Source organism: Limulus polyphemus, unplaced genomic scaffold (genome assembly GCF_000517525.1).
Source record: "Limulus polyphemus unplaced genomic scaffold, Limulus_polyphemus-2.1.2 Scaffold1434, whole genome shotgun sequence".
NCBI classification, from domain to species: domain Eukaryota; kingdom Metazoa; phylum Arthropoda; class Merostomata; order Xiphosura; family Limulidae; genus Limulus; species Limulus polyphemus.
In genome coordinates this window covers 101,178-114,885 of record NW_013667044.1, presented here as the reverse complement: position 1 = coordinate 114,885, position 13,708 = coordinate 101,178, and the positions used below count along the sequence as shown (strand labels likewise).

The following is a 13,708-nucleotide window of genomic DNA, read 5'->3' as shown; positions in this document are numbered from 1 at the left end:
GAGTCTTTTGTTATAACAACCAAAAAATAGTGGAAGACTCGTGTATATGTGAGTGATAACTGTGTGAGCTATTGTCATTTGGAAATGTCACAGTTAAAAGCACAGATATGTGCTGAGCAAGTGTATGTTCCACTGAGACATTCACAGTGCTTGCCAGACATTCTCTACAGAGAATATGTCTTCTATACACCAATATGCACTACAGCAATTAAATAAATGCTGTTTAGTTCTCACTTTTCCTTTGGTGGAGTACAAACACGCGTACACATAAACATATATCTATCGTGAATTTGAATACGTGTCATTGCCGAAAGGTTATGCTTCTTTTCCTTACCTTTGCGTCGTGTTGTGTAAGTGTTTCACAGGGGCAATAGCAACCCTCCACGACGCATAATTAGTACATGGTTTATGTTTATATACACAAATGTGTATAAGGTAAGTGAAACGCGTGAGTTGGTGTTGTTGTTTTTCCTTACTTGCTTAAGCAGGTGAACATTTAAAAATTTTCACATTATTTCCATTATTCTAAATAGTTTCCTGGTTTGCGTTTAAAGGTTTCTGTTTTTTTTTTAATGTTTTGATAAAATTTATTATGAAAATAAGTTGAAAGATTGTGAATTTCATATTATGACTGAGGGTCACTCTTTAAGAAATAGGGGAAGTCACACATGTATTTTTTTTATTATTTTAACAGTATGTAACCTAAAATCTCCCCTTCTCTCTCTCTCCATATATATAATGACCATATTTAATTCTTAATTTCAATCGTCTCATCTAAACGTGTATAAACTTTTTAAACGCTAGGTGGAAACCAGAGGGTTGCCAGGGCAACAAATTTATAAGCGATATAGATACAATGAATATTACTAATATTCTCTTTTCAAAGTACATAGCGCTGACTGGAATATCTCAAACATTTTTTTAATAAGTCAACCCGTTTCTCCAGCAAAATAAAATATCTCGTTTTTTCTTCCCAACGTTTAGATTTCGCACCATTATCAAAGTTTAGCCCTAACTCACACTTACTGACGTTATACCGAGCTGTGATCAATTGTATCTCACGGAACTTAATTAGAGATTCTGGCACACATAAATATCAGATTCCTTTCTTTTCGCACCCTAATCAACAACCAAGACTCAAGTTTGTGTTTTAGTAAAATGTGTAGTCTTAGTATTGAGCTGTTTGACGTTTGAGAAACACTTAAACACTCATTGTTTTTGTTTGTTTTTTAATTCATCAGCTAAGTTGATAGATTGTCTATAATTTATTTATTTTGATATTATAGCATCTTAGCTGATTGAATTTTCATAAAATGTTTTAGACTTAGATATTTGACATGCTATCAGATTGAATAACAGTTTTGGAATATTTATTTTATGTTATCACTAATAGTAATAAATTTTATTTATATGTGTACATGAAATTTTTAGAATTGTGTTTTCAGGAACAAAAATGAATTCATGTCAGCCTAAAAGTACTCTACTATTTATAAACAAACAAGACTTAAAGATCTGAAACCAAACATTTCAGATGATTGGAGAAAAAGTTTTACATATACCTGGAATTACTCAAAGGTAATTTTTTTTTACATACACAATTATCTGTTAATTACTATGATATATTTTATATCATAATTAAAATTTTATTGTTGTTGAGCAAATCTCTGTAAATGTTTTAAGTTTTACTGTTAATTAATAGAAGACTATTTAATGTGAAAATGTAGAGGAGCTGCAGGTTTTTTTGCAATTGTTCGGAGACATAAGAAAGATATAGTTTATCAAAATAACCTCTGTCCATTTGCATTCCTTGTAATAAATATATCATTGTATTTTGTTTCTTTTTCTATTAGGGTATCAAACTAATGAAACAATGCATTCCAATCTTTATAAGTAAAAATGTAAGAAAAGTATATTTTATTAGTTTTAGTTTTGCTCTAAATAGGTGGCATGCTCTGGTCAGAAGTTAATATAACAGAATATGTTCATAGATCACTTGACATATTTGATTTTTTACAATGTATTTAAAAGTTGCTGATGTATCCAGTGCACAGAAAATAGATCTTCATTAGCATAAGTCTGTTTATTGTTTATTATCCTACAAGTTGCTGCTTCAAAACTTCATGTATATTTTTCATATGAAATATCTTTGTAACTTTTTTTATTGCTTATTTTTATCATGTATTATTGTATTTGCTTTTACTGATTTGTATCAATCAATATAGAAAGAGCAGAAACATGGTATTGTAACTGTTGTTTACCTATATCAGAAGTGTCAGGACATATTCACTGACTTTTATATTGTTTAATTTGCAAAATTAAATTTAAATATTAAATTTTTTGAAGGCATAGTGTTTCTCTAATCTAATATTAGGTCATGAAAGACTGCTAGGATATATTCTATGTTAGTATCATTACCCAAACTTTTATACATACATCTATGCTTAAGCCTATATTTTAGCTACTCAATTAATAAAGCTTTGTTAGGAAAATTTATCATTTAAGGTCATGTAGGTTTATATAATTGTTTATATTAATATATTTCCAAGTGCATATAAAAAATAATTTTGTAACATATTTAAATCAACTTGAAAGATTAATCAGACCCAATATTCTAATAAATTGGTAAACTAATTAGCAATAATTTAAAAGTAAGTTAACCTACAAGCATATACTTCTGTGAAGAATCTCCAGCCAATATAACAACAGTTTTACATTGATGTAAGGATGATGAAATTCATGTATATTAATCAGATACCAGTATTATGCTTCTTAGAATGAATAATGAAAATATGTTTATTTTTATTATCTTGTGTGTATTGCAGCTAGGCTCACAGCAAAAAACTTGACTTTAGTGGTTGTGCATCAATACTAAATCGGATATGTTAAAATTACATCAGAGTGATTTAGTGTCAAAGCACATTTTGTTTTGTACAAACTTTCTAGTGAATTGTTACCTGCTGATAGCCTGAAAATAAAACTGAACTATTAAAGTTGGATGCAAACATAGTGACAGGTTTAATGACTAAAGGAATATTTTAATCCTTCTCAGGATCTCATGCCCAGTGGTTGTCCTTGTGATGGTCAGTAAACCAAGAGATATAGATACACATTGCTTTTTAGCCATGTCTTTGACTATTGAATGACAAATGTATATATGATTGTGTGTGTATTTATTTAAAAAACATGAATTCATAGCATAAAATGTTCATATACAGTGCTACTTCATAGAACTGACCACGCAATGTTTTCTTTCTTCTTCTATGCTTACCAGTGATGATATTGAGAGGTGAACATCTTAATATGTGATGTATATATATTGATACTGATTCTTGGATATATCTAGAATTAATACTTTTTCATAAACCTAAAATTCTTCATACATTGCTAGTTTCTAAGTATATCTAGTGTTCTGCATGCAAATAACTTGTCTATGTATTTTTTCACTACTTGCTTTTTAAGAGGTACCCACTTAACTTATTAACAGTATGAAGTTTTGAAACAACTATTTTTTTGGATAATAGATTTATTTATACACAACGTTTCATCTCTAACAGTGAAACATGATCTGTGTATTGTTTATTATCCCACAAGTTGCTGTTTCAAAACTTTGAAATATATATTTGTAACTTTTCTTATTGTATATTCTTACTATGCCATATTTGTTCTTATTATGTGTTCCCTAATCTGCTTGTATATTTTGACACTAATACTAACACTGACTTAATTTTGTGTCATTTCTTGTTTTTTGTAATATAAGTGAGCTTGTAAGTATAATTAGAAAATGCTTTTAAAGAAGTAAAATTCAATCTTTGATATTTATTTCTTTATCTTTCTAATTATTATTATGTTAGGCAAATAAATGATTTAAAGTTATGTAAATTTACCCAAGTCATGTCTGTGTAATTAGAAATATATGTGATTTTAAATCTTACTTCATTTCAAGTATTTGAATAAATTGTACATATTTTAAATACGTGTTACATTTTTATGCAAAATATGTTTGTTGCATCATTCTGAATACTATTTATAGTTTATAATTTGGGCCCTTCTGCATATGTAAAACAGAGCCCATAGAATTTCTGTACAATTACTGACATAAAAAAAACTTTTTTGTTGTAATATAGTTTATTTTAGTAGACTGATATTTGATCACTCTTACCTCATCAGGTTACTTACAGTTGGTGGACAATCAATAAATGAACCACAAGATTTAGATAATGATAGACAACGAGTAGCTATTGGTTGTTCTGAAAACTCTAATAAAGCTAATTGTCGAATAAATAAAGAATCTACACACCGTCCATCAAAAGGACATTCAGTGTAAGCATATCTTTTACAAGATGTATCCTAATGTAAGATTTACAATCTAAAAGTATGGTTAAAGAGATAGGTGTAAACTGATAAAAACTGACACTAAATTGAGCAGTTACTCTTGTATATTTAAAATAGATGTTATGAGCTTTCCTCGTTCATTTCACAAACACTCTACTGGGGCACTTTTCAATGCTTAGATAACTATTATAATACAGGAATAGAATATGGAAATCACTGCTACAATAAATTAACTTGCATTTTTTTAGTCTTTTGATGTTTCATATTGCCACTAGATAATGTAAGATAGACTTTATTAAGTCGCATATTCGAACAGTATTTTTTTATAAAAATTAAACGAAAAAAATAAAACTTTCTATTAAAATCTGTAAAATGGAATTAATAAAAGGTTTCACACAAGTGCTTAAAAACCAAAAAAGTGTTAGAATTTATGTTGCCATTTTCAAGGCCTTCAAACTGATGATGAATCCTTGAAAGTCTTGCAATTTAAATTTACAAGTGTATTCAGGTTATCATATATTCGTACACTTAGGTAACAAAATCAACAGTAAAACCTACAAAAAAAAGCATAGTGAGAGTTTGAATCTATCAAGTTTCCATAATTCTTTCTAAACTTTGTTTCTTCAACTCAAAGTATGTAAAAAAAACCTTTATACTAATTATTAGTAGCTTCTGATCAAAATTAAAAAATAAGTTAAGGAAGCCAGTTATATAAAAAATATTGGAAGTATTAATTTGTTTTGAGTTGATTATCTTTAAATGTTCAAATTGTGATCAAACTGTAAGATTTCCAGAAATTTGCTGACTCAAATGGTACATATCCACATTTGAATAAAATTGGTAGATATATAGGAATTACCATACAAACATTAACAAGACTAGTTGCAAAATTATAGAATAAAATAGACTAAATAAGAACCAGTTAAAAGTACAGTCCTGACCTGTGAAATGTGTATATATGGCAAATGTTCAATTGGAAGCCAGAAAATAAGAAATGTTCCCATTGGAGCTCATTTAAAAAGCATAAATATTCTAACTACAATCCATTTTAATTTGAATTTAGTCTTTTAAATTATGTGAAATATAAGCAAAATATACTTTTTACAATAAGTACTTATGGTAAGCCATTTGGAAATATCCTTAAAGATAAGGGGTGATTTAACTTGCCATTCAATATATTGTTATAACAGATTATTTTAATGTAATAAAAAGAAACAAGCAACTCGATGCAGGCAGTGCCAGATTTAGACATAAGCTAAATGAGCTACAGCTCAGGGCTTCACAATCTGCACAAAATTTCAATTTGTATTTTTTTTTTTTGCTTTTAAAATTTTATGTGGCTTTTTATGTGTACTTTAGTTTTTGAAATGTGTAATCAGTAAATGCATTCATTTGAAAATAATTTGTATTTTTCACTTTAAATACCTTGCTATTAAATAATTAAAAGGCATAGATATGTTTTTAATTTTTTTGTGGTGACCCAAGATCCTGTTTTGGTATGCACTTTTGTGAGACCTTCTGGGTGAGACAAGGAGCCTCCAAGCTTTATATAGCTTAGGGCCTCACCAAGTATTGGTATTGCAGGTATTGATATGTCTCCATGTTTCGTTTCTGTTCATTTTAGAAAAAAACAAATTTTTTGTAAATAAATATCATATATTTAAATTTAAAATGAAAAAGATTCTATTATGTAATTTGAAACATTATATATGTAACCGTGTTTTAGATAAAAGTAAAAAGTTTTTGTTTCATCATAATCAAAGGTATTTAAAAGGTATGTGTTTATTAACCAAGTAAAATGGCTGATGTTCTTGCTCATAGTTACAGTATATGCAATAAAGATAATGATTTGAATGTGACAGAAAGAACTGTTGAATTTTTTTAACTTGGATTAATTTGTTTAGTTTGTGCAATTATATGCAAGGTTGTTTATGACAGACTGGGCGTGCGTTTGTTTATCCTGTTGCTACATGGTGCTGTAGTGTTCAGCAGTTTGATTCCCATTTCTTTAGGTTGTATATTTAAAGCACAATCTCTTTTTATTTAAATTAGGAAGTAATAAACAATTAACTAAGTAATGTTAAAATATAGCAGTAGGTTGCTGCCAACCAGTTTTCTCCCTTTGGTCAATAGTTCAAAATTAGAACAGCACCACGCTATCTGGACTACACACTAACAAAATATACTGGAACAAGACTCCACAATCAGAAGGAGGAGAGCTTGTATCTTGGCCAGCATTAAAAACTCCTCTAGCATAAACATGAAAAGTCATTCACTTATTTGTTTAAATACCAAAAAAAATATGTGACTTGTTCAAGTTATCAATTTTCATCCCATCTTGATTTTGCATTAAATTTGTAAAATTGTGAACATGAGATATTATAAAGATACCATTCATAACACAAATGAAGTCTTATAATTAGTTATTAAATAGATGGATACAATTATTTTTGTAAACCACAGGTCAAAATGTACCCCTGTCAAGGAAGTGAGAACAAAAATAAGAAAAACTGCAAGAATAAAAAAACCCAAAACTAACTATCAGGAATCAACTAAAATTGAATCCATGCTGTCTGCAAATGAGTTTGAGCCAGCTCTTAGCTCTGGTATGGTGGCTACAATGAATCTTTTACATGCTAAGGATATCAGCAGCACTTCAACTGGTCCTGTCAGAAAAGTAGACTTTAATCAAGGTAGGGAGATGCTTAAATTCTATAGTTCCTTGAATTTTACTACTATTTATAAACAATCAAATGTATTTTTGAATTTTGGTGAAATATATATATTTTTGTCCTCTAAACAGGAAAATGTGCCAAAGTTAATTTTTTTTTTTTCTGTGCAACTTAAAGATTTATGCATATGTCAAACGAGGTGACTGAAAGCTTATTAAATTACTCGACACTTATCATCCTCTAACACCAATTCCAGAAAAATGCATGAAAGGGTAAGGGACCGTCTAAAAGTTTTCTTCAATATGTTTTCAATTACTAGTATTTCTTTTAATTTTGCACCTATTTTTTTTTAAAGTTTTGATTCATTCTGTTGACTAAACAGTATTACAAGAAAGAAATAATTAGCTTCCCAACTTATTATTTATATACCAATTCTGTAAGCTTTTTGACTGACACCGACTCTTATGGTCCACAAATATTCTCTTGGATTCTGAGTTATCCTCATAACTTGAAAACACAAACTTACAGCATTTGAATCTTTATTCAATTATTTATAACGTTCACTATTAAGCTAGTATTATCATTTCAGAAGAATGATGGTTCAGTCAAAGTTTATTTCAATAAAAATATAAAACACAACTGCTTTGGCAATCTTGTAACAACTAATTATAAAGAATAATAGGAAAATATATATATAAAAATACTATATATTATTTTTCTGATAAATATTTTACAAACCAATAAAATAACATGCTACTACAAACCATTACTAATGTCCTAAATTGTGAAGTCCCTTAAACAATAATTTATAATTACCATACTTCAGAGTTCTTTAACTTGTTAGAATCTAATTATGTTGAAATTCTTCTCTTCTACTGCCATGATGTAGAAAGAGAAGTATTTGACGACAGGTTATCATTGATCACCAAAAATTGTCATTTCCCAAAACTATCTTCAGGCTCCTGATTCTTAGAAAACTCTTAATTTTGTACAGAAAAACTCATATTTGTTTTGTTATTTAGGCTAAAATTGTGAACTATGGAACTCTAGATGTAAAGGAAGATCTCACATCCTGGATTATTTGTTGATCATTTTTTTAAAGGATCCTCGTCATGTTTAACAACATCTGCAGATAATCAAAGAGTTGTATGCTTACACTGTTATCTACATAAGTGGCCACAGTTATTGACTCCCCGGTTTAACATGCTTGAATTTCAGAAATGTGGTAAATACATTGTTCACTCCTATTAACAATGCTTATAGACTATTTGTTTCTCTGCAGGTAAAGTAACTACACTGTATTACCATATTGAAACACAGATATTTTTCATTTTAGTAGGTTTTATGAATGTTTCCTGTCAGCAACATTGCTAGATTCGAGATCCCTAGGAAACAGCATTTCTAAAATTTCACTCTTGTTTTACCCAATTTGAACTTTTACTTTGATGGCATCAGTCAACTGATCAGGCTTCCATGAATGCATTGTTGTATGGTCACTTCAGAATATAAACTAGATAGCAATTAGTAACTAATTATAGGAAAAATTAAGTTATTAATAATTAGACTTAGGTGATTCTATAGCCTACTAACCATGACAATGATAATCTTACATCATTTGAAATAAATGTAAACAATAGTTTCAATTTTTTTTTCATTTGAGGAACTTAATAAATCTTTTTAAGTAACTCTTAAAACAAATAGTAAATCTTAACCATAACTTGATGCATTTGTATTTTTCCTTTGAATACATGCACAATGTAACATGTTTTTATGATACATAATAAACTGAACTTTGTTACTGTTTATATTTGTTTTTCCTTTGAATACTTGCACAATGTAACATGTTTTTAATGATACATGATAAACTGAACTTTGTTACTGTTTATATTTGTTTTTCCTTTGAATACTTGCACAATGTAACATGTTTTTAATGATACATGATAAACTGAACTTTGTTACTGTTTATATTTGTTTTTCCTTTGAATACTTGCACAATGTAACATGTTTTTATGATACATGATAAACTGAACTTTGTTACTGTTTATATTTGTATTTTTCCTTAGAATACATGCACAATGTAACGTGTTTTTATGATACATGATAAACTAAACATTGTTACTGTTTATATTTGTGTTTTTCCTTTGAATACATGCACAATGTAACATGTTTTTATGTCACATGATAAACTGAACTTTGTTACTGTTTATATTTGTGTTTTGTATTCATTTATTTTACAGCTGTGTAAATAAATAAAAAACTAAATTAATATGAAGAATAAAAGAACATTAATTTGATTAAAATATGGTGTAGTAGGGATGAAAATCAAATATCTATATAAGTAATACTGAATCTAGAACAGTGCTTCCAAAAACTTTAATTGTTTATCATAACAATCTTTTGCTGATTTCATACTTCAGACTCCCCCACCCCTATATATATGTATGTTATGTTATTATATATAATACTAACCAGCGTAACTTAACTGTCAGTGGGTTTTTGTTCAGTGTAAAGATTTAAAGTTATTAGTTTATGTCTACTCAATCCCCTGGAGACCCACAGCTCCCATTCTTGGAAATTCTGAATTAGAAGACTGTTTCCTATAATAAGGTGATTTTGACTTTAAAATAATTGAAAACTGTTTTAACTCTGTTAGTATTAAAAGTTTCTGCTGGGTTTAGTCAAGTATTTATGTTGAAATTCATAATAATATATTCACAATTTCTTTGATTGTCTTAGTTTTGTTTTAAAAATATATCAGTATTAAGAATTTTCAATTACTGTGGCACAATAATATAAAATAAATAATTGTAAATAAAGATATAGAATTAAATAATGAAGAAAGTAAATAATGTTATTTTTTTCTATTTTTTCTAAACACAATGGATAATCTCCTAAAACTGTAAGGTACCATAATTTTGAAGCTATATTATTATTATTATTATTATGCATCTTTTTCTAAAATCTTTATTCTTATAAACTGGTTCTTGGCTTCAAATAAAAATTTCATTTAGATGTATTCAAGTAACATTTTGGTTGTTAATAATTGATAATTTTCTTTGTGTATTAAATATACCTTACAAATTTACTCCTTTCATGCTTTCACAGATCTTGGACTCTTCTACAGAGCTAAACAACAGAATTATAATACAGAAGAACTAACAGAAATTAACGAAACTCCAGATATTACTGTGAATTTACCATTCGACCAAGCAGATGCTGAAGAAGCTGGGGTAGACATATTTCAAATTATCAAATATTTATCTCAGTTAATCATAAAAATGTATCACAGTATTTCATAATTTGATGATTAATAAGTAAGCATTATAGTGATACTTGTTTTCACTTAAGTGTCTTAAATTTAGTATGACTTCATGATGTTATGTTATTTTCTATATGAAGTAAACTTAATGGACAAGCTGGAATTATTTTCTTCGTAAGGTAGTTAAACACTGTGAATTCTAATCACAACTGAGGTGATTTATCTATTTTTAAGAAACTTGCTTTAGATAAATTTTACATTATTATATTCCAGACATTTTTGTAAGTTCTAGTGTTTTTAGATAATAACATGCAAATATCCTTCTATTCACATTTTTTACACAACTTCAGTGTTTACAAGAAGACAATTAAATTAACTTAAAAAATACTAATCTTTTGGTAATATAATATTTTATAAGCTTCCTTAACTATATATATATTTAGCTTCAAACTTATGTTTTGAAAATTGAGACAGTATTAAGTTATAACTTATTTTACAGGTGCAAGTATTTGAGTTACAACTTTTATGTAAAAAAATATGATAATTTTTGTTCATACATTTTCTGTTACATAAGTATATAATTTTGAAATATTTTAACCTGATTCTTATTGGAACAGGATTAACTTTTAATACTATGCGTATTGATCTATGCCAGACCTTCTCTTTCATTATGCCTAATAACTTCTAAACTTCCAAAAATGTTATTATTTTTTCAAATTATACACTGGAGTGATATATATATATATATATATAGATAGATAGAAAGATTGTTTTTATAGGTAGACATATAGATTGTTTTACTATAATTGTTTTCAATAAATTGCAAAAAATCATCTGTTATGCATTTGTCTAAAAAAAAATAAATGAATTTAATAGAAAACAATTCAGTATAGTTAATCCTCAGTCTTCCTTTGTCAAACCCTGATGTGTAAGAAAAAAGCCTTTATGAACTTTACATATAACCTTTGTCTTAGTTTGAATACAACAAATAAATTTAAAAGTACAGAATTGCAAAGGAAATAAAAATGGTAAATCTTGGTTAAGGTTTTACTTCTGTCTCTTTGTATTTTTTTTAATTTTCACAAAATTTTACTGCACAACTTATTTTACAGAATTTTGAGGTGTTTCTTTGTTTCCAATAAGTGTTAAGAAATGACTCTTGTTTATGATATAACATGAAATAGTTAGTTGTGCTTTTTTTTGCAGATCACTGGATGTGACTGCTGCTGTTCCCTGGTTATGTGCTTTCCATGAGTTTCAGATAAAGTGATAGTCACATGGGCTGGGCGATGTGAATAAATGATTAATCAGAACCTTTACTAATTAAACTTTTGATTAATGTTTATAGTTTTAATAAATTAGGAATTTATTGATACCTGTGTATTTTTATGTGGCATAGCAGGCTGTTGCTAATGCTAATCACTAACAGTGTATATATTGTACCAACTGAAATACCTGTCAACTGATGGGGAGTGTTTAAAGTTAATTAAAACAATGTAAGTTTAACAGCAATCATATGTTTCAAAGTAATAACTTGAACATAAAGGTTCAGTGAAAAAAAGAGTAATACTGCAACCAACATGTTTCTCGGTACTTCACTAGCTAAAAACCCCCCCAATGGCACAGCGGTATGTCTGTGGACTTACAACGCTAGAATCCGGGTTTCGATACCCGTGGTGGGTAGAGCACAGATAGCCCGTTGTCTAGATTTGTGCTTAATTACAAACAAACAAACACCTCAACATTCATTGTTTTCTTTATGTCTGTGTTGACAACATGCATAAAGAGAGCTTTCAGAGGCAATTTTAAACTATAACAATGAAAAGGTGTGAACCATGTGCTTCATTGTTGTATAAACCTCTTATTAACCCTCTAAATATAGGGTTGGTCAAAGTGACTGACCTTTTAACTATCATATAACCACTACTGTAACTTTTAGTGTTATAAAAGTATCTTCATGAAATTTGGCAAGCTTTTTAGTATATATATATATTTAAAATAATAATATTTTTTTTCATTAAGTATTTTATTAAAGATTTATTATGGAATTTATATAGTTAGAGTCTGATTGGATTTTTAACAGAGATATAAGTGCACTGAAATTATTTGCTTAGGTGGTTGACGCGAACCCAACAGTGAAGAACTTCAATCTGAGAACAAAATAAGTTAAACGTTCCCATAAGAAAGCCTTTTTTCAATATACGTCATTCAGTAAATTAAAACTTTACTTTCTGTTGGTTGTAAGTAACGTAATAACAAATATCAGAGTGTTACTGGATAGTTGAACATGATCTCAAGGTAAGTCACTTTAGGTTTAATCAGTTTCAACTGAAGGTATATAAATAGGGTCAATACAGAAAACTTCCTTGAGGATTTTGGTTAATAGAGCATGTTTGATAAATCGAGTTAGTTGTTAATATGCATTTTACTTTGGAAATAAAACAATCATGATTGCAAAAACTATAACAAACAAATGGCAAATTGTTGTAATCTAAAGTAAAATGTTTTTTTTTTTCATATTAGCTGTTGGAAAATGTAATTAGTCAGAAAGCTTGCCTATTGTCGCTTATCATGTTGCATTGATAACAATATATGACCTATTATTACAATGTAAAGTTTTCATGAAGAACAGTTTGTTTGTTTGTTTTGAATGTCGCGCAAACCTACACGAGGGCTATCTGCACTAGCCATTTCTAATTTAGCAGTGAAAGACTAGATGGAAGGCAGCTAGTCATCACCACCCACTGACAACCCTTGGGCTACTCTTTTACCAATGAATAGTGGGATTAACTATCACATTATAATGCCCCCATGGCTAAAGGGACGAACATATTTGGTGGGATGGGGATTCGAACCCACAACCCTCAGATTGCGAGTCAAGCACCCGAACCACCTGGCCATGAAGAACAGCACGTAAATAAGAATTCGAAAATTGATGAGCAAAGTATATTATAAAATTCTAAGTGTATCAAAAGAAATGCCAGTTAAATAGTGCACATCTTTGCAGCATTAACATGGGGAAACCTGAGAAGAAAGTGAGGGGATAATAAATATATTTTGTTCCACATGAATTGCCACCATCTGGAAACAGCAATGTTAACAATCTGTGATGCCTACAAACTTTACATGGACCCAACAGTTTCTAAATACAGGGGTAGCACTGTAACATCTTTTATACTTATAGACTGTAACATAGTAAAAAATACACTTCTAGCAGTCACCATTTTACCCAGTAAGAACCATGTTGTGTACAAACTTATGCAGTAGTAATACAAACTGTGAATCAGCCTTGTTCCAATAACTTACATGTCCTATCAAAATCTAAAGAAGAACAGAAGTCCTGAAAGACTATATGTAACTAAGGGTGTTTTTACAAACGTGAAAACTACTATGTTATATTACTATACCTTGCATCAAAATTATCATGACTATTAAGTTAACTTAA

General features: G+C 28.8%; 1 protein-coding gene across 4 annotated transcripts; it reads left to right on the top strand.

Annotated features, from left to right (window-relative positions):
• Positions 1-349: 349 nt before the first annotated feature.
• LOC111086791 lies at positions 350-12,929 on the top strand. Of its 4 annotated transcripts, XM_022391082.1 has the most exons (7): positions 752-1,141; positions 1,446-1,575; positions 3,272-3,286; positions 4,168-4,320; positions 6,796-7,025; positions 10,110-10,234; positions 11,470-12,929. In XM_022391082.1, the coding sequence occupies exons 2-7, from the start codon at positions 1,532-1,534 to the stop codon at positions 11,515-11,517; spliced, it is 615 nt and encodes a 204-aa protein (XP_022246790.1). In that variant the 5' UTR covers positions 752-1,141; positions 1,446-1,531; the 3' UTR covers positions 11,518-12,929. The 4 variants fall into 4 exon arrangements, with proteins under 4 accessions (XP_022246791.1, XP_022246790.1, XP_022246788.1 ...); XM_022391080.1 differs by lacking the exon at positions 11,470-12,929 and having other exon boundaries at positions 10,110-10,613; XM_022391081.1 differs by lacking the exon at positions 11,470-12,929 and having other exon boundaries at positions 1,432-1,575; positions 10,110-10,613.
• Positions 12,930-13,708: the final 779 nt, after the last annotated feature.

Excerpts from the sequence above, each read along its gene's own strand:
- LOC111086791 (XM_022391080.1), top strand. The coding sequence starts at position 1,532 with ATGATTGGAGAAAAAGTTTTACATATACCTGGAATTACTCAAAG. Across the intron at positions 4,321-6,795 it reads CCATCAAAAGGACATTCAGT|GTCAAAATGTACCCCTGTCA; the intron begins GTAAGCATATCT and ends TGTAAACCACAG. Across the intron at positions 7,026-10,109 it reads AAAAGTAGACTTTAATCAAG|ATCTTGGACTCTTCTACAGA; the intron begins GTAGGGAGATGC and ends ATGCTTTCACAG.